At 42.8% G+C, this 21,306-nt stretch overlaps 1 protein-coding gene across 4 annotated transcripts in view; it reads right to left on the bottom strand.

The window, feature by feature from the left end:
- Positions 1-20,992, bottom strand: part of SPAG9 (sperm associated antigen 9) — a 99,780-nt gene extending 78,788 nt beyond the window's left edge. For 3 of the 4 annotated variants that reach the window (XM_034412969.3, XM_060688730.2, XM_087887134.1), the window contains exons 1-2: positions 20,507-20,981; positions 16,361-16,481 (exon numbers count right to left, since the gene is read on the bottom strand). In XM_034412969.3, coding sequence (XP_034268860.2) covers positions 16,361-16,481; positions 20,507-20,812 — 427 coding nt within the window. In that variant the 5' untranslated portion in view covers positions 20,813-20,981. Of the gene's footprint in view, positions 1-16,360; positions 16,482-20,506 lie in introns of all 4 variants that reach the window. The other variant, XM_034412965.3, reaches the window with a different exon arrangement.
- Positions 20,993-21,306: the final 314 nt, after the last annotated feature.

Genomic DNA, 21,306 nt, shown 5'->3' with positions numbered 1-21,306 from the left:
ATGTGCGCAGGGGGCACAAAGCGGTTGGGTAAGGTTCTTGCCTGTAAGAAGTCCCATCTGGAAAGCGCTGCAGCGGAGAGAAGCAACCGGATTGCATCTCCGGCATCTCTCAGATCTTGCAGCCGCTTCTTCCGGCCCTTGGTGTTGGGCGAGCCTCAGTCGCTTGCGGAGACGCTCCATGTGCTCTCCGGGTCGGCAGCTGTTTCTCTCTACTACTGCTCTTGCTGGGAGGTGTCTTGTGCAGCACAGCAAAATTTAGCAGCCATGAGCTGCTGCTTTGGGTCCTCTTAAGTCCCATCCAGAAAGTGCTGCGGGCCTGCAGCAGAGAGAAACAGCATTCAACCTGGCTTCTTCTCTCTGCCACAGCACTTTCCGGATGGGACTTAGAGAAAAGTGGTGGCTCACAGCTGCTAAATTTCACTGTGCTGCGCAAGACACTCTCCCAGCAAGAGCAGCAGCGGAGAGAAACAGCTGCCAACCTGGAGAGCACATGGAGCATTTCCCCGAGTGCCTAAGACATGCCCAGCACCAACAAAGGCTGCAAGAAGTGGCTGTGAGATCAAGCAACATCTTGATGGGTGGGAGGCTTGAGAGAAAATTCCTCCTCTGAGGGCTGCCCACCCGGAGCACCACCGCCACCACTCTGGAGCTCGCCCTTGGGACGGATCAGTAAGTTCCTGCTTTGCTCCCTGGGAAGGGCTCCATCGTGGAGGGCTCTGTGCCCAGACCAGGCACTTTCTCTCAGGCCTCCTGTTTGCAGTCGCGGGAGGAGGAACTATGTGGCGGGGAAGGCTGCCTGCAGTTCTTGCAGCCAAAGCCGGGATGTCTGTGAACTTGCGTATGTATGAGGTCTTCTGCCTTGAGCAGAAGGTTGAACTATAAGATCTCCAAGGTACCTTCTAGCCTGTGGTTCTAATGTCTCCAAAACAAGGGAATTTGCTTAAATTTTGTGTGTGTGTGTGTGTGTGTGTGTGTGTGTGTGTGTGAGAGAGAGAGAGAGAGAGAGAGAGAGAGGGGGGGGGGGGAGGGAGGGAGGGAGGTGGCTTCTTACGGGTGCATTTTGGAGAAGTATCAAGAGAAATGGTAAAAGGGCAATCATTTTGGGATTAAATTCCAAATGAAATTGGGTCTTCAGGGTAAGGAGACACGAAGAACTTTCAACTGCAGGTTTCTAAAAATCTTATTAAAATGAATGTCTAGAGGCAGCTCTTTTAACTCATTAATCCAGAGGGAGCAAAAGAGATAGGCTATCTCTTAGTCAAAGAAGCGACGTCGAGTTAGCCCAGCCAGTCATTAGGGCAGAGAACCAGTTGTTAAAAAATTTGAAGCCCACCACTGGTACAAACCTGCAAAATTGGCCCGTTGACATGGCAGAACCCATCAGACATCAAAGGGTAAATCAACAGCCTGTTTTAGCTGCCCCTAAACTGTACTTGCTAAGAGGTACATGAAGAAAAGTGAGGCCATTGTTTGTTTCCATCTGGCAGAAAACTACATGGAGTCTCCCCACTGCTACCATCTAAACAAAAATTCTATACAAAGGCTCATCTGTCCAATTTAAAATGGAAGACATTTCAATAATGCTTATACAAACTTCTTTGGTCAAAACAATAAATCATTTTATGATTTAACCTATAGTAAGTACTCTGTGCCACATTAATAACGTAAAGGTTTTTTTTCTTCTGAAATTCCTTAAAATATTTCACACTTTTATTTATTTATTTATTTATTTATTTATTTATTTATTTATTTATTTGATTTGATTTGATTTGATTTGATTTGATTTGATTTTTATAACGTCCTTCTCCAACAGGACTCAGGGCAGTGAACAGCCAAGATAAAACATAACATATAAAATTTAAAAAACAGTTTAAAAGACATTAAATAATTTCGGCCCTCAATTTAAAACAACCCAGTTAAAACCAATTTCAAATTAAAACCGAAAGGATGGGATCAAGCCAGCCCGGCCAGATGAAATAGATGTGTTTTCAGGGCCCGACGAAAAGTCCTGAGGTCTAGTATCGTGCGTATCTCTGGGGATAGGTCGTTCCAGAGGGCAAGTGCCGCCACAGAGAAGGCTCTCCCCCGGGGGTCGCCAGCCGACACTGTCTGGCGGACGGCACCCTGAGAATGCCCTCTCTGTGCGAGCGAACTGGCCGGTGGGAGGCTATTGGCGGCAGAAGGTGGTCTTGTAGATGGCCCGGCCCTAAGCCATGGAGCGCTTTAAAGGTGGTCACCAACACCTTGAAGCACACCCAGAAGACCACCGGAAGCCAGTGCAGCTCGCGCAGGAGAGATGTCACATGGGAGCGCCCCGTCGCTCCCATAATCCCCCGTGCGGCTTCATTCTGGACCAACTGGAGCCTCTGGGTGCACCCCAAGGGGAGCCCCATGTAGAGAGCATTGCAGTAGTCCACCCGGGAAGTGACGAGTGCCTGAGTGACCATGCGTAGGGAGTCCGGATCCAGAAAGGGACGCAACTGGCGTATCAGGCAGACCTGATAAAAAGCCCCCCTGGCCACAGCTGTCATATGCTCTTCTAGACAGCCATGCATCCAGGACGCCCAAGTTGCGAGCCCTCTCCATGGGGGCCAGTGATTCACCCCAATGACCAGCGATGGCACCAGCTGGCTATATTGGGACGCCGGAAGCCACAGCCACTCGGTCTTGGAAGGGTTGAGTCGGAGCCTGTTTCTCCCCATCCAGGCCAGCACGGCCTCCAGGCACCGGGACATCACTTCAAGGGCATTGTTGGGGGGGCCTGGGGTGGAGATGTACAGCTGAGTGTCATCAGCGTATTGATGGAACTCCATCCTAAAGCCACGGATGATCTCACCCAGCGGCTTTACATAAATGTTGAACAGAAGGGGCGAGAGGACCGATCCTTGCGGCACCCCACAAACAAGGCGCCTCGGGGTCGACCGCTGCCCCCCTGCCAACACAGATTGCGACCGGTCAGAGAGGTAGGAGGAGAACCACCACAAAACGGTGCCCCCCACCCCCAACCCCTCCAACCGGTGCAACATGATACCACGGTCGATGGTATCAAAAGCCGCTGAGAGATCTAACAGGACCAGGATAGAGGAACAACCCCTATCCCGAGCCCTCCAGAGATCATCCACAAACGCGACCAATGCCGTTTCCGTGCTGTGCCCAGGCCTGAAGCCGGACTGGAGCGGGTCTAGATAGACAGCTTCATCCAGGTACTGGGGAAGCTGCCGCGCCACCACACTCTCAACAACCTTCGCAATAAAACGAAGGTTGGAGACTGGACGATAGTTAGCCAGAACAGCTGGATCCAGAGAGGGCTTCTTGAGGAGGGGCCTCACCACCGCTTCTTTCAAGGCGGCCGGTAGGACACCCTCGCTCAAAGAAGCATTAATAATCCTCTGGAGCCAGCCTCGTGTAACCTCCCGGGAAGCCAGAACCAACCAGGAGGGACACGGGTCCAATAAACATGTGGTCGCGTTCAGCCATCCCAGAATCCTGTCCACGTCCTCGGGAGCCACAGGATCAAACTCTTCCCAGATAACACTCCCAAAACCTGCCTCAATCATCCCGTTCGGACTTACGCAGTCAGAGGCCAGGCCTTCCCGAATCTGAGCGATCTTGTCATACAGATACTGCACAAAATCCTCAGCTCGACCCTGCAAGGGATCATCCCGCGCTCCCAGATGGAGGAGGGAGTGGGTCACCCTAAACAGGGCAGCTGGGCGATTATCTGATGACACAATAAGGGCGGCAAAATAGCTAGATTTTGCCGCTTTTATCGCCACTAGGTAGGTCTTAATATGAGACCTCACCAGTGTTCAGTCGGATTTGGAACGGCTGGTCCTCCAACCGCTCTCCAGGCGTCTTTTCCGGCGCTTCATCTCCCTCAGCTCCTCGGAGAACCAAGGAGCTAGGTGAGTTCGGTGCCAGGTCAGAGGCTGCAAAGGCACGACGCAGTCCAAAGCCCCGGCAGCCACACTGTCCCAGGCGGCCACCAGGTCTTCAGCCGAGTCATGAGCCAGAGTCTCAGGAAATGGCCCAAGCTCCATCTGGAACCTATCAGGATCCATCAGGCGCCTGGGGCAGAACCACCTAGTCGGTCCCACCTCCCTGTGGTGGGGTGTAGCAGTTAGAAAGTCAAGTCAAAGGAGCGAGTGGTCAGACCATGACAAGGGTTCGATGACTATATCCCCTGTATCAAGGCCACTCAACCACTGACTAGAGATAAAAACTAAGTCCAGAGTGTGCCCGCCCGTGTTAGTAGGGCCATGAATTAACTGAGTCAGGTCCATGGCCGTCATAGAAGCCATGAACTCCCGAGCCACCTCAGACGTTTCACCGATGGATGGCAGGATGGGGGTATCAACTGCTACCTCGGCTATGACGTTCAGCAGCTCAGGCAGGGCCGTTGCCACGTGGCAGGGAGCCAGGTACGTGATCAACAAGCCCATCTGCACTCCACAGCCCCACTTCACAAGAAGTGACTCACATCCGGCTATCTGTGGAACAGTGGTCTCCCTCGGATCAAGACCTTCCTTTATAATAACTGCCACCCCCCAGCCCCTGCCCTGAGCTCTCGGCTGGTGGAATGCACGGAAGCCTGGTGGGCACATATCTACAAGGGGAACTCCCCCCTCCTGGCCCAACCAGGTCTCTGTAATACCTGCCAGGTCCGCTCCCCCCTCCTGAATAAGATCGCAAATGAGGGGGGCTTTATTTACCATGGACCTGGCATTGCACAGCAACAGCTGAAGGCTCGGGCCCTGACAGTCTGAACAGCCTGGGGAACAAGAAGGGCTATGGGGACCGGGGCATGCCACCGCTCAGAGATAGCGAGTGCGTGCCCCCATCACATGATATGGCCCCCTGCTCCCGCCATATCTGCCCCTCCCACTCAGGGTATTGATGGAAAAGCCCTCAGCAGAATGAACTCTAATGTCCCCCTTACCCCTGGAATCTGCACCCTCCGTGGCCCGACTGGCAGCTGGGCCAGACCCCTCCCCCCATGGGTTAACCCCCAAATCCACACAACCCTCCCGCCCCCTAGAACCCCTTAAAAATCTATCTAAAAATTTCCCCAGAAAACCCCTCAATCCCCTTTTTGCAACATGCCACCTCTCGGGGTGCCAAAGCCCATCATAAAGGTAGGCCCTCGATAGAGTGGAGGGCCACACCTGTCAGAGGGGGGAAATCTCGCAGAATAAGAAGCTCCGCTGGCGAATACATCTAAATAATCGGGGGAAGCCCACGGCCAGGGGGTTGCTCGAGTTGGTCCAAATTCCGGAAAAGGGATATCCAGTCAGGTCCAAGTCAATAAACTCCACTGCTCTCTCACAGCAGTGGATGGAGTCCCAAGCCATTTTGGGGCCAGATGTCGACACCAGCTGCCCTCTCACGAAATCTGGGAAGGGCCAAGAACCACAGTCATCGTCCGACTCCATACCAGACTTGAAATCCAGGGTATATCTCTCTACAATTGGGAAGCATTGATGACAACCACCAATCTACAGGACCACGGGCCAGGAAGAGACTCCAGTGGCTGCACCTTAGGCGAATCAGGAGGCCATAAAAAAGTCCATGGGAGGCAGATGTCACATTGTCCAGAGGCCACCTCCAGATGATAAATAGCCTCACAGAGGCTAATAGACCACACGAGGCACAGAAGACCTGGCCAGAGATCTTTCACGGCCAATGGGGTCAACAATGCCTCTAACTCACCCCCATCCACATGAGGGAGGGGGGAGAGCCTCTGGAACGATCAGGGGTGAGCCCTCTCCAAGTGGGTCACCCCCCCCATGGCCGCAACAGGCAACTTTGTTAGCATAGTTGGTATAATGGTCAGAGTGCCCCTCGCTCTCCCAATGCAGGCCTCCTGTCCCACTTCGCCCTCTCTGATGTCATCCCCCGCAGCCGTTTGTCCCAGCGTCGCAGCCAGTGCCATCGATGTCGCCAGCCCTCCAAAGTCGCCTCCATCCACTGCTGGGTCTCGCAGGAACTCCTGCCATCCCCACGGATTCCCCTGGAGCGCCAACGAGGGGCAGCATCGCCGACGCCGTCGCTGCCGTTCCGCCAGCCCGGCGGCCGCAGGGCAACGCCGAGGCCGCTCTCACCCGGCTGCAAAGCCGCAGCATAGCTGCCTCCGCCCTCATCCTGGCCGTCGCATCCTGGAGAGCAACGAGCTCTCAAGATATCAGAAGAAACCAGTGGGAAGCTCCCCTCACTGGGCATGGGGCATAACTAGCTGGTCCGGCCCCGAAACCCCCCAAAAGCCGGGAATATTCCCCCCGGCATCGCCGCCGCACAGCTGAGAGCGGCCATCTTGGACATGCGCAGAAGAGGAAGTCTCCTCCCAGCATAACGTAGGCAAACATAACATGATTATACATAAAATGGCTTTTTTTCGAAGTATTTAATCCACAAATACTGAATTAAACCTTCAACTGAAAGGATCCCAGAACAGCTTATAAAGAACAGCAAGAGTACTTAGTCATATTTAGATCCCCTCCAACACATGCAGTAAACCACTCTTTGCAATCAAAAATGACCTATCAAGCAAATACTTATTGGCAATACAGCAAACGATGACTGTATTTTTTGCCTTTTCTGCAAGCTCTTTTAAAAATGGCAGTCCCGTTTATACTTGAACTAACTGGCCAAACATTTTTTTTTCTTCCCCAATACTCTCCTTTTTGGTGAAAGCAATGGTTTGACAGCATCAGAACCTCTGCAAAAAGAATGGATTAAAAAAAAAAATCCTGCCCAACCACTTTGGTAAAAACAGAATAGGAGCAAAGAATGAAGAGCCTGTAGTACAGTGGACTAAAGCACTGTTATTAACATCTGCTGCCTGCAATTACTGCAAGTTCAAATCTCACCAGGCTCAAGGTTGACTCAGCCTTCCATCCTTTCAAAGGTAGGTGAAATGAGGATTGTGGGGGCAATAAGCTGACTTTGTATAAATATACAAAAGTATGAAGGCTATTGCTTAACGCATTGTAAATTTTGTAAATTAAAGCAAAAAATTGTAAATTAAAGCAAAAAAAAAAAAAAAAAGCAGCCAGCAGACAAAAGAAGACCCTGCACGTACTCAAATTATATTCCACATCATAAAGTAACTTCACTTAAAGCAAGGGATGAGTTGATTAACTCTGCTTTAGCCATATTCTGATTTTTTAAAAAAATCAGTTCATCACCCTAAACTAAAGCACAGTGCAAATTAGCATGTCATATGACGATACCCAACATAAAGGCAAGAATACAGAAAATCAGCCTTGTTCTGTTGAACGCACAGAAGATTGAACAGCTGCTCACACTACACTTTGCTCTTTAGTTCTGAATAACTCCTCCTTAACAGCTGCTGTATGCATTTCTCCTACCAGACAATAGCTATGTAGGCACAGAATTATGGAAAGGCAGCATTTTAGCAAATTCTACCTTTAAATGAACAAGTTATATCATTTTGCTCTCATTGCTAAGATAAACAACTAACCTAGTTCAAAATGGTTCTTATCTTAGGTATGATTTCATACATACATATGTATGATTATGTATGACCCATCATCTTAAATTTGTACACTTGCTTTGTTTTTTCCTTAAAAAAAGAATGTTTTTTTCTTTGTAATGATTGCTGGATTATGTGCCATCAGATCAGTACTGAATTTCGACTACCACATAGATTGATTTTCTCCAGGACAGTCTGTCCCCAGTTTGGTCCTTCTAGTCTTCCAAATGTACACTTGTCAGTAATGTAATCATGTCCATCCCCCCTTGCTTCTGACTTTCCTTTCTTTCCTCTTTTCCTCTTTTTCTTTCCATCTTTCCCAGAATTATCTCTGTTTATGCCTATGCATTAATATTACAACATCTTCATTTTATTGTAATTTCTTTGACTACTGTGAGCCATCCAAAGCCACTGAGGATTGGATGACATGCATGTTTCATTTATTATGCTTGGGTGCATAGTTAGACAGATGTTTAGACTGAATTTAGCATTTTTGTCCACTATTACCAAGGATTTAGGGTAATCAGATGTTGTCCTTTAATATTATTAGTGGTATCGTCGGAGTATGTAAGTTGTTCCAAATAAAGCTGCCTTTTGCTGACAATTTTGTCAATGCTGATAGTATTCAAGGGTGCTCCAGATGTTTTGGGATTGCACCCAAGGCACCTATTACTATCGTATTTCTCAAAAAAGAAGTCTGGGTCTTATTTTCTTTTGACACCCCCCCCCCAAAACGGCTAGGCTTTCTTTTTGGAGGGTTCTAATTATTGACTCACCTTGCGGCGGTGGCACTAACGGCCCCGCCCAGCAGGAGCCGACTGCTGGCCCACTTCTTCTGCAGCCGCTTGCTGCCACTCGCACGCATTGCCCTGGCCTCTGTTTTGTCTTTAGATGCCTGCCGGAAGGCATCTCAAGGTGAAACGGAGGCCATGGCGATGCGTGCGAGTGGCGGCAAGCAGCCACAGAAGAAGTGGCTGCAAAAGGAGGAGACACAGATGTTGGGGTGTGCAAGGCCTGGTAAGTAGGGCAGCTCCACCCCCCCATCCCTACCCTAGCTTATTTTTTAACCTGTGTGCCAGGGTGGGCGGGGTCTTAATTAGGGCTAATTTTGTGGGTGGGACTTAATTTGATCGCATGCGCTCAAATGGGCGGCTTTTTTTCAAGGTGGGTCATCTTTTTGGAGAAACACAGTATTTGTATTATCTTTTGCCACAGTCATTCTACTTCCTTTTGCAGCGCTTGTATTTCGTGATTTTCTCTTTTCTCTTCTCTTCTCTTCTGCTCTCTCCAGGTACTGCAATGTCCACTATCCAGATTTTTTTGTCTTTCCTATTGACAATTATTAAGTCTGAGGTATTGAGGCAGGTGCTCGTCTATTTGAATTCTATAATTACAGACCACTTCTTCATTTTCTATTAATTTGTCTATTTTATAGTCCACCAGTTCTTGCTTGCAGGCCAGCACTATTTCTTGCAGACATTCCAATGCATTATTGTTATTTTGTCATGCCTTTGTTTCTAATCAGCCTCTGCAATCTTGCAGCAGCTAACTATATGTGATCCACTGTTTCTCCAGCTTCTTTGCAAAGGCAACATTTGTTGTCTGTTGCCATCTCCTCAATTCTGGTTTTATATGCATTTGCTCTTAAGGCTTGGTCTTCTGCAGCCAGAATTAATCCCTTTTGTCTCCTCCTTCAACTTTCCTGCTTGTTGGGAGGAAAATCCATCTGGTTCAGTTCCAAGGTGGGAGAAAGACACTAGAAATAACATGGAGGCTGATTGGAAAGGAAGACTTTGTTTATTGATGAGCAGAACCAACACGCACACAGCATGCGGTTCTGGGACAGCTGACAAATTGGTTTGCTTTTACATGGGCTTTTATACAGTTCTTTTACAGCATTTTGTAATCTGGAGACTTGCTTTGTGTGTTTTTATTATTTGATTAGTTTTACTTGTTTTGCAAAGGCTCATAATGGGTCTTAATTATCACTTCCTTAGTCCTAATCCCGTCAGGCATGTGAATTTGATTTTATCTTGTTATCTAGCCTCCAGCCTGCCTTTCATAATGGACAGGTATTGTTTCCACTTTTTTTCAATGAAAGGGGTTAAGATCATGTCCTGTCCTTAATCCCATCACCTGGAGGTGAAGGTGTTTTGTTTGTTAATAGGCACGTTAAGAAAGACTGGGGCTGTTTTCTGCCTCTAAGAGCATGTTTCTCCATTTCTCCTTTGGGGAAATATAATATTCTGCCTCTTTTAATATTCCCCAAAATATTTCATTCTTTGGGGCGGGGAGGGGGTTGTTTCCCACATACTCCTGGCTAATGTCAGGTCTTTTTTTGTTCTCTGATATGATTCTTACTGAATCTTATTTTGTTAATTTCCAGACTGATTCTCAAACTTACGTTCAAAGCAAATGCAATTCAGAATATTAACTATTCTAAACTGAAATTATCAGGACACCGATAAAGCACTCTTTCCATCCTTTTTGTCTGAAATAGTAAAATATACTGTTCGAAGTGCTAAATACAGTGCACCTACCTTGATTCCTCATACGTCTTTTTTTTTTAAGCATAGATTTCAGGCCAGCTATACATTGCATACTTACAACTCTCACTAGCCAGGATTACACTTCAGGATTTGTTCCTTTGGGTGACAAAGAAAATGTCAAGGTTTGGCTACTATAACAAGCTTTTACTTTTTTGTGGTTAGGCTAGTCTCTCATCTAAGCCCAAAGAACAAGTAGAAAAAATAGACTCCATGCATGACGCTTAGCAAGATTCCCAACTGACTGGCATGCAAACACAATCAATGCGTGTGAACCCAGGACATCCGAAAAGAACATCACACGTTTTATTTCTTGTGTTATCTACAATTTTGTATAAATAAATGAAATGGTAATACTAGCATTCAAGAGCATTAACAACAACAATGCTGGTAAAAGAAAGACTCCCGCAAGATAAATAACCAAACAGCATAGCAGGAATTATTCATTTACATTATATGCATTATTTAGTGACTAAAGAACTTTATAAATCTGGGAAAGAGTAGGTGGACATTTTTAAGATAAATTACACAGAACTATCTTCTTTTAAGTTATTTTAAGTTTAAGTATAACAATAATATTTATAGTGAGAGATTGCTATACAATCCAAATTCATCTTTATTTTACCATATTTTTCGGAGTATGACGCACCAGAGTATAAGAGGGCCTTAGTTTTTGGGGAGAAAAATAAGAAAAAAGCTGATTGGTGGGTGGATCAGCCTCCCAGAATACCCCCAATCAGCTGTTCCCAGAGGTGAATTTTAGCAACAGGTTCATTCCTTGGTTGTGAGCCCTGTGCCTTGCTTTTTTTTACCTCTGAAAGCCTCCGAAACAGAGCTTCAGAAAAAAAAGGCTTTTTTTCTGAAGTTCTGTTTCGAAGCCTTTTTTCTGAAGCTTCTTTCAGAGGCTTTTATTCTGAAGGACTATCTATACTCTGTTCATTCTCCTTTCTTTGGTATTGATACATAGATTAACCTCTTCCGTTCTGTTGGTTATTGTGTCATTCTCCAGATTTGTTAGCATAGTTTGGTTAAAACCTTTACTGATTCTTCTTTTGTTGCTTGCCGTATTATTTTAGATAAAAGCCTTTCAGAGCCTTTTTTTCTGAAGCTTCATTCAGAGGCTTCTTTCAGCCTCTGAAATCTCCGTTTGCGAGGCTGGGTGGGGCTACATTCGGAGTATAAGACACACACAGATTTTCATCCTCTTTTGGGGGGGTGGAAGGCGTGTCTTATACTCTGAAAAATACGGCTAATATGGCTTAACTGAAAATAAAGTGACATTATTCTTACTCTTAATTTATAGATCTTCATATGTCTTTAAATTAAGAATACATATAGCTCTGAGAAATGAAAATTTAAACCAAACTGCGTATTTCCTAAAGAAAAATACTCCTTTACAAAAATAAATCAGAGGAAGGTCTAGACGCCAAGTGATTAAGCAGCTTAGAGTAGGCAGTTACAGTAGTACTCTATGTTTATACAAATGACCTGGGACACTAGAAATTACAGGAAGATAAAGTTCTCAAACATACAAAATTTAAGAAAAATCTAATGCAGGTGGACTAAACAGAAAATTTCTAACAGCAGGAGAGATTAGAGAGGAAAGGATTAACAAGGGCGAAAGGAGGCACATAGTGTGAAATACACAGAGCTGTCTGCCTAACACACTTGTGGCTGCTGGTGCCAGGGCATTGCTTTCAATGTGTATTCCCTATAGTGCGCCCACTTACTTTTTTGTAATCCCTTCCTCCCCAATGAATGTAAATGTAAAACAGAATCCTCTTCTTGTAATTATTCCAGCCCAGGAGGGCATTCACCTAATGGGCTTCTGGGGGAAGCCAGCCATCTGAGGACAGGCAAATGATGCTGGCTATTTGCAGCTTCTACAAAGGAACAGAAGTGGATCAGTTCCCCTTGATCTTCTGATGTGAAACTGCCCAAGCTGTTTCTCCTTACAATCGTTCCTTTTTCACATGAAGAGACCACAAGACAGTTATCTCGGGTGGAGGGGAGGGGAGATGGGGGAATTCATCATTTTGCTCCAGCCGCATATTGGAGCCTTTTGAGGACACTAGGTTTGTGCACTTCTCTTGCTAACTATTTTTAGAAATCGTCAATTAATTTAAGGAAGTAATTCTTTTCATTAAGCTAAACATACCCAATTCCTGCAACCTGTGTGTGTGTGTGTGTGTGTGTGTGGTCATACCAAAAGACCAGTTAAAGTGACACTAACACTTCATTTGATCTTGATTTTATCGCTCTATTAATGCAGCCTAGGATTGCATTGGCTTTTTTGGCAGCTGCAGCATGCTGCTGGTTCATAGTTGAGTGACTGTCTAGTAGGACTCCAAGATCCCTCTCGCAGTTATTGATGTTGAGCCAGGTACCACCTATTCTATACTTGTGCATTTGGAGTTTTTTGCCTAAATGTAAAATCTTGCTTTTCTCTACACTGAATTTCATCCTTTTAGATAAGGCCTGTCAGATCCACCATCTTCAGCTTGGCACCACACTTGTGTCCTGCCATCAAAGGACTGGGGGAGATAGTATTGGGGGGGAGGGGGGTGACAAATTGGCAGCAGTAAACCTGTATGCATTTTTGTGTGGGAATTCGGGAGTGGGATGACAGCTGAAGAAAAGCTAATCACAGTGGGACCGGTTTGTGCCAAGGTATCTTCAAGGCCGTTTGCCCTGAGTGTGAAAAGTTACCAGCCCAAACACCTCCATGTATCCAAAACATCCAGGCGACATCACATTGTGTGGGTCTGGACAGGTCATGGGGGGAGGGAAGGGACTGAAGGAAATAGCCTTGTCTTCTTGCACGGGAAACTCAGATTCCGTCTGACTTTCCTGCATCCAGCATCTCTTAGCAAAATTACCTTTCACTTCAACCAAATGGGTTGAAGTGGGTTTTTGTTCCCTAAGCGATCAGACTGGCCCAATGTTCAAGTCTGTCAAGATCCTTCTATAATTTCTGCTTATCTTTTGGAGTAATGGCTACTCCTGCCAGCTTGATGTCATCTGAAAATTTGATGAGTCCCTCTTCTATCCCCTTGTCTAAGTCATTGATGAAGATATCGAAGAGTATCAGGCCTAAAGCAGAGCCTTGGGGTCCCCCACTACATATTTCCCACCATGTAGATGTAGTTCCATTAAGGATTACATATTGAGTGTGGTTGGCCAGCCAGTTACAAATCCATCTGGTGGTGATGCTGTCTAACCTACATTTTTCTAGCTTATCAAGTTATAGTTTGTGATCAACTTTATCAAATATCTTACTGAAGTCCAAATAAATTATTTCCACAGCATTTGGCTGGTCCACTAATTTTGTCACTTTGTCAAATAATGCAAAAAAAATTGTCTGGCATGATCTGTTTCTGACAAATCCATGTTGGTTTCTAGTGATGACTTTATCTCTAGGTATTCACCAATATGTTGCTTGATTATTTCATACTTAAACTGGTTTTACATTTAACTTTTTCCCTCTAAAGTAAGGAAATTTGGAGAGTTTTTTTTAAAGGAGAAATTCTTTCTTTCTGCCATGCTTAACTTTAGTTTTTTATTTGTATTTGGATACTGGAATTACTTTATACTTGTGAAATGTGGTTGTATGTAATGTAGCTAAGAAGGGATGATATTAAGGAACTCTTTATACTTGCCACAAAGTGAGTGAGGAGTAATTTTCCAGGACAGGAATTCTTTATATATTTATTTCTTATGTAATTTTTTTTTTTTTTTTTTTTTTTTTTTTGCTTTCTTGGATTCTATTATCTTTTATTGTTTTATTTTCAGTTTCAAGCTGGAAACACAATCATACGATATCCTTTTTTTTAAATTTTATTATATTTTTATTGTTAAAGAATAACAAAAAGGAAAAAAAATCAATACAAAAAATCAATAGTAAGGAAAGAAAAAAAAAATTTCCCCCAACGTGCTATACAAACGGAAAGGAAGTTTTAGGAACTTGAAGTCTTCAATTCTTCCAGAAATCTCTTTGATAAATCATACGATATCCTACCTAATGAAGGAGTCATGAGCCAGGAGTAAAGATATGCACAGCATTTTGAGGTCAAAACATTCTGTCCCTAAATATCTTTTTCCAACCTCATCAAAAAAAAAAAAAATTCTGAACTTGCAATACTGCCAGAAAAAAAATCAGAATAGGGTATTTGAGGTTGGAACATTTCATCTTTGAAGTATTTTGCACAGTTCTAGATAGTGGACTCATATGAAATGTTTAAGCATTTATAAATCACAAGATAAGCAAACACTGGATTGCACCCAATCTACTATTTTCTAAGAATCTACCTTAGGTATCCAAAAGCACTGTTAGAAGTTCAGATTATATTTCAGGTTGATGCTTTACAAGCTTCTAGGTTCATTAAATGAAAATAAACGAAAACATTAAATTAGGAAAGATAAATAACTTTGAAAGTACAAGAAAAATTGTCAGCAGTCACACTTTCACTTCAGGTGACCAAATATCCAAGATTAATATCCTTAAAGTCCAATAACTGGCTGCTGGAGGGTGGGATGGGAGAAACCTTCAGATTACAAAGAATTTAATTTGTCTGATAAAACTATTTCTGAATATAATGTATCAAAGTACTTTTTTTAAATATAGGCATACTCTATAAAAAATATAATAATTTGAATAGCTACTGCAGAAAAGTACATATCAAGATTGACATTTTTTCTATTATTATTTGTACTCTTTCTGAAACTTTTAGCTATTTCCGTGAGAAATAATTTTTTAAAATCTCCAATATATGATTTTGGAGATCTCCTTACATTTAATGTAGAATTATTATGGAATAATAATAAAGAATTTTAGCACTAAATTTCCTGGAACATTTTAAGAAGATTTTGAATCATTTTAACTTGAAAATATCAAGTTATGGGTAATAGAATCTACTTGAATTTAGCTGATCTAAACTAAGTCAAATCTGGTTAGCGTGACTACAAGTATATCCCAAGTGAGACTACAAGTATTTTCCAAATTTGATTCATAAGAGTGAATGGGGATTTATGAACAATCTTAAACATGTTTACCTATAAATAAGTCTCAGCAAGTATTATGGAACTTTTCCCCAGACAAATCTTTGCCTCTTAATCCTTCTTAATATTTCAACCTGTTGCAGATCTAGAATGATTGTTATACAATTATTTTAGATCAGGGGTGTCAAACTCGATTTCATTGAGGGCCGTATCAGGATTGTGTTTGACCTTGGAGGGGTGGGGTGGGTGTGGCCAGGGTGGGCGTGGCCAGCTCAACGTCACTTGTGTCGGGGGTGTCTGTGGTGGCCAAGTGCTAAGGCAGGATTTCCTTCAGAACCTCCCTCACTCTCATTATAATCTCCTTCCTTCCTTTTACTTCCTTCCTTCCTTTTCTTCTTTTTCCTTCCCTCTTCATTCTACTTTCTTCTTCCTTCCCCTCTTCCGTTATTTTTCTTTCCTTGCTCTCTTCCCATCTTCCCATCCTTTTCTTTCCTCTTTCCCTTTCTCCTTTCCTGTCCCTTCTTGCATGCCCAAATGCAAAAGGGGAAACATTTCTCCTTTTGTTTTGTTTTTAATTTGTTTTGATAGCCCTCTGCCAGAGAAAATGGGGCCCAGGAAGCCTGCAGGTGGCCCTCCCAAGTTCTCTTTTCATTGAGAGGCACTATGGGTCGGTTCTTTGCTGTTTCCAGGGTGACTCCGCGGGCCAGATCTAAGCACCCCGCGGGCCACATCTGGCCCTCAAGCCTTGAGTTTGATACTCCTGTTTTAGATGGACAAATCACTCCAACAGTTAGTTGAATATCTTTCACAAAGCTCTCCACTCAGCTATTACAAAAAAATTAACTAGGTTAGTAACTACATGGATTATACTAGTTAATACAAAATAAAGTACATATGCATGTGTATTTGTTTGTGTACATATGTATATGCTTTTTTTTTAATTGTTTTAATTTTAAAACAATTTAATTTTAAATTATGGGTTTTAATATAGGGGTGTTTTAACTGTGGGCCAAATTAATTTAATTGGATTTTAATATTGTTTTAAATTTTGTATTTTTTGTATTTTATCTGTTGGCTGTTCATCGCCCCGAGTCCTTCGGGAGAAGGGCGGTATACAAATATAATCATCATCATCATCATCATCATCATCATCATAATATGCATTGAGATGAGTGGCTACACAAATTTATAAATAAACAAAACAACACAACTAGGGAATCATTTTGGTATAAAGCTCTTTCATGATTTTCATTCCAAAATATAAATGAATTGTGTGAGTAATTTAAAAGGACTTAGTTAAAATTTACACATATTTCTTACTTACTTTGATCAGCATAATTTTTTGCTTTTAGTTCAAGTTGCCGAGTTTGTGATTCTAAAGCTTCTACTCGTATCTGTATCTCTTTTTTTTCTTGTTCTTGAGAATCTTCAAATTCAATAAATTTCTGTGTCAAAAGAAAATGTATTTATGAGTATATTTAAATATTTTATATATTTAAATACCCTGTAGAAGCTGTTTAACCTCTTTTCCAAACCATTTTAGCAGCACAAGCAAAACAAATACACATTTTTCTATCCAACTCTATACTATATTAGAGGATACAATCTGATTCTTCTGGGGATAATTTTTATCCTATCTATGTTAGAATATGGGATATGACTCTAGCCTGTGCTGGCTGCAACTGGACCGTGTTATTTTGGCTCAGAAATTAAACCGAGTTTATTTTGGTCAAAACTGTGATGAAAGGGCTACTAAAGGCTATATTAGAATTTTTAAAAGAAATCCAGAAAGAAAGCAATAGCAAATAGCAAACCACTTCCATACTGTTGCTAACAAAACTACTGGGATGTTTCCATGCAGTCATCAGGAATAAAGTTAAACTTGCAGGAGATTCTACTTTTACCATACAGGTATTGTTATAAACATTAACAACATCATTTCTCCCTATATCTATTCCAAAGAATCCACAACAAACCAAGATTTTGAAAATGTACACTGGGATGGAGAATCCAATTTAACAGTCTACTCTGTTGACAGAGAGACACAGCTGACACATCTTAGCTTCCTACAGATGCTCTTAGATAAAGTCCACAGACTAAGCTATTTAAGTAATCCTTTGAGTCTTGAAGTTTTTAAGAGATTATTCAGTGTTTAACAGTGAGTTTTTAATCCATTTATCCTGAGCCTCCCTGATAATCCAAACGAAATTTCAAAATAGAACATAAACTTTTTATTCTTAATAAAATAGCAATTCAAACAATTTAAAGTATTCAAAGTAGTTAAATCATGTAGTACCTCAGTTTTAGGTCTATTTAGTATTCTTATGCATAAATATGGTACTGAATATTCATATCCTAAAGCTAAAATCTCCCAAGCAACCTAATTTTAAAATAAAAGCAAACACAGATATATCAAGCATATATTAAGGGCAGAAAAGAACACTCTACAAGTGGCATCACCGGATATGTTAAGGAAACATTTCTTAACACCAAATTACAGAAGTAATATTACACTAGCCATGTAATATTGCACTAAAGATATATACTCTCTTGTCCAAGGTATTCTTGACACAGAAAACAACAATTACGAATGAATATATACAAATAATTTTATTTAGATTGGATAAATTTTTCTTCCAGTCAAGAGACTTATGTGCGTACACAGTTCAGTGTTGATGATTAGAACATACACTGCTTTCTGGCCATTTCAAAACATCTCAGATAAAACTATTTTTAGCTCTATCAATATCAGAAAGCTTGTTTAAAAAATGTTACACACAAATCACATGTAAATCATAAGCTAATCAGATTGCTTTCTCAAAATGTTTAGTACAAATTATATCTGACAGAAAAGATAACACTAATGATAGAAAAAAGCCAAGTGCACTACTTAAAATAGTTTTACCCACTTCTTTAGCCAAAAGAATCCTTACAAATACCATGTGATACATACTGCCTTCAGGCACTAAAGAAACAGTGATAAAGATAAACATATTCTTGACTGAGACATAACTGACAAGAGTTATGATATCTCTTTTACTTCAGATGCTACCATAAAGTAATAGCATTACTGCCATAAATAACGAGAAATAAAAAATTAAAATGCTTAACTAAGGTAGCATAAAAATCCTGCTAGACTTTATACAATACCTTGTCACCTTCTTAGATACTTCCTCCACTCCACATAATACTCCCAAACAGATTTAGAAAAAGCTAGTTTTCTCAAGAGATTTCAGAAGGTGAGAGGAAGGTAAGAGAAGTGAGGATTTCAGCTTGTCAACAGTCTCTGCAGAGCTACTAGAAGGATACCACTAGCTATGGACTGTCACAGTAATTACAATTACTGTTGTAATTTCTTACAACAAACAATATGCCACAGTAGTGATTGCATTCAGAATTGTTCAAATAAATACAAAGATGCGAAACTACTTAATGTCAAGTCAGAACATTAATGCATCTAACTTGCTACAATGATTCTACACATCAATAACCCTAAAGTGTCTAACAGGTTTTTTTCCTAGTCTTATTACTCAACTCCTGCTTAACTGGGGTTTAAGCAAAGCAAATGTTTTAAGTTCCACGGATAAGTAGCAAATAATTATTATTCAATAAAAAGTCCATTTCTACTCACATTACTGTCAAATGCATATATGAAAATAAATTTAACTCTTCATTTCATCAATGCATTTATATAAGTAATGTTGTGACTCCTTATAATTTAGTAACTCACAGCCAAAATCACCATAATCATTTCTGCACTCATCGTGACTAAAATAAGTGTCAAGGTTCATCTACAGATCTTGAGCTAAATATTGACACATTTGTTTCTGATGACAGTATCTATCCTAATTTATCATTCATTCTCAATATTATTTGCTTCTTCTTAAGCAGCAATATCAAGCCTTTTAACAAATTAATCCCCAGACTCCTGGGACTGTCCTATCCTGCCCACAAGTCAAAAGAAAAATTTCCCCTAAGGTATGGAAGAAATACCACCATCACAGTACTTATAGTTTAAATGCTCTTCAAAATATGAAACACTATAAAAGTTCTCAAATCAGAGCATCACAGTTTTGAGGAATCAGACTGAGAGTTCTAGTCCTGACCTAGGCATGAAAGCCAGCTGGATCACCTTGGGGCCGTCACACTCTCAGACCAATCCATCTCACAAGGTTGCTGTTGTGGAGAAAACAGGAGGAGAAGGAGGAAGTATTATATGTGTTTGTGTTTGCCCTTGAGTTATTTATACAAAATAATAAAGATTGTATTAAATAAATGAATAAATACATTCTGAATGCAGCAGGTGAATTTAGAATGCCACGCATCAACAGCATGGCTTGATTAAAGAACTTACCTAAAATACTCAATTGTGCTTTTGTTTAATGAAAAGCAACTTTCAATGTTACAGGTGGAAGAATTGCATAAGGAAGGGTTAGTTATTTTTTTTCTCTTTCATCTATTTAAAATTCAAAATTTCATTTATATATAAACAGATATATATACCAGTATAAAGATAGCAAGATAAAATTAGTTTTTTTTTCTAAATTAATTGTATTTAAAATCATGGCACCTACCTTTTAAAAATTCAGCATGACAGAAAAAGCATTATATTACTAGCAATTGTTTTTTCTCACATAGTGCATCCTATCTATAATTTTTAGTATCAAATGTGTTGTAAAAAACTAATTTAATCTCACTTCTGATATTTAGCATCTTGGAACTTCGTGAGAAAAAAAAATGTTTTCCTACATTATCTGTTGCTTCAAAGTTTTCGTTCTCCAGTTTCTTAAGACCACAACTTTCTACACGTCATAAATTCTCTACAAGAATGGATTTATTGAGGCCTACCACCGCATAACGAGCATATGACAACTACCACACAACTAAAATTACTGCCCCAGGGCATGAAAGTGTTGAAAGCAATAAACGGAGCCTTTCAGAAGTTCACCCTTTTCTACAAACCATTGCGTCATAAGATACAGCTGGCAAGGATCCTGTGTTAACAGCGGCCAATCAGCTTCCTCTGGAAGGATCACAAGCAAAAGCAATCAAAGCATCTCCTTCAAATCAACAGTAGCCTTTACCCCAACGGTGGGACCAGCAGCTCTGCCACAAGGCCTCCGCTACAAGAGTCACACCCATCCTCGACTGCTCATGGGTTTTTCTATTCTAAACACACTTTTTTTGTTATCCAGCTCTCCATGCAATGACAATAGCCAACTTCCACTTTGGCTGTGGAAGTCCATCCCAGGCAAGCAAGCACCAGCAAGCCCACTCTATTACTGTACACCATCCATTTGGCTCCTTCAAATCCTCTCCCCACCAAACTTTTGGCCACCAGGCCGTCGTTCCCGTGTCCCTGTAAGCCTCTCTTGAGATCCTCCGGCGCTGCCAACATCATCCGCACGACCACCGCGCCCCCAAATCGTCGTCGCCCCCTCCCTCCCTGCCCTCGCCTCCTCCTACGCACCTCCTCGGCCTGTTTACGCAGCGCCTTCTCCCGCTCGTACTGGGTGAGGAGCTGCTCGTTGTCGTCCCGCAGCAGCTCCAACTCTACGCTGGTTTCCTGGCTGTGCGCACAAACCGAGTCCAGGTTCTCCAGCACGGCCACCACCAGCGGCATCAGTTCGGCCACCACCTCCTCGTCGTATCGCCCGATGAGACGCTCGAACTCGCGGTAGATAGAGCCCGCCAGACCAGACACCCGCTCTGACATCATGGCCGGGCCGGGACCGCCCGGATCCTCCTGGTACACCACGCCGTCCGCCAGTTCCATGGTCTCGGAGCAAGGAGCCGGCCGGGCGCCCAAGGCCGGAGGCGAAGAACCCGCAGGAGATGCAGCGCCTCCCTCCGCAACGGAATCTGGACGGGAAGGAAGCCTGGGTGAAAGGCGCGCGGCGCTGACCTCACCCACGGCGCCGAAGCGGAGGGAGGGGACGCGGGGCAGTGGCGTCAAAAGTGGGCGGAGCTTTACCCAAGCCTCGAATTCTCCAGGCTTCGAGAGTGAGGAGGGTGGGTGGGGCTTAGAGCTGCTGACGTGCCATGGAAAAGAAACTAGGGCGGGGCGGCGCACTTGGTTGTCTGGGGGGCTGGGAGGGGAGGGGGTTGAGCAGGCGGTGCTGCGGTTTGTGTGGATGATTCAGGGAGTAAATTGGTGGGTAATTTATTCCGATTGCACCACCCCGTTTATCCCACCTTTATCCCTGTTAGATGTAAATGCCTTATTCTCTAATGTGTAAATAGTGTATATAAGAACATCAAGAGTTAACT

This window comes from Pantherophis guttatus, chromosome 2 (assembly GCF_059756535.1).
Source record: "Pantherophis guttatus breed Tessera chromosome 2, ASM5975653v1, whole genome shotgun sequence".
NCBI classification, from domain to species: Eukaryota; Metazoa; Chordata; class Lepidosauria; order Squamata; family Colubridae; genus Pantherophis; species Pantherophis guttatus.
The sequence above is the reverse complement of the archived record's forward strand: the minus strand, read 5'-3'. Positions and strand labels throughout refer to the sequence as shown.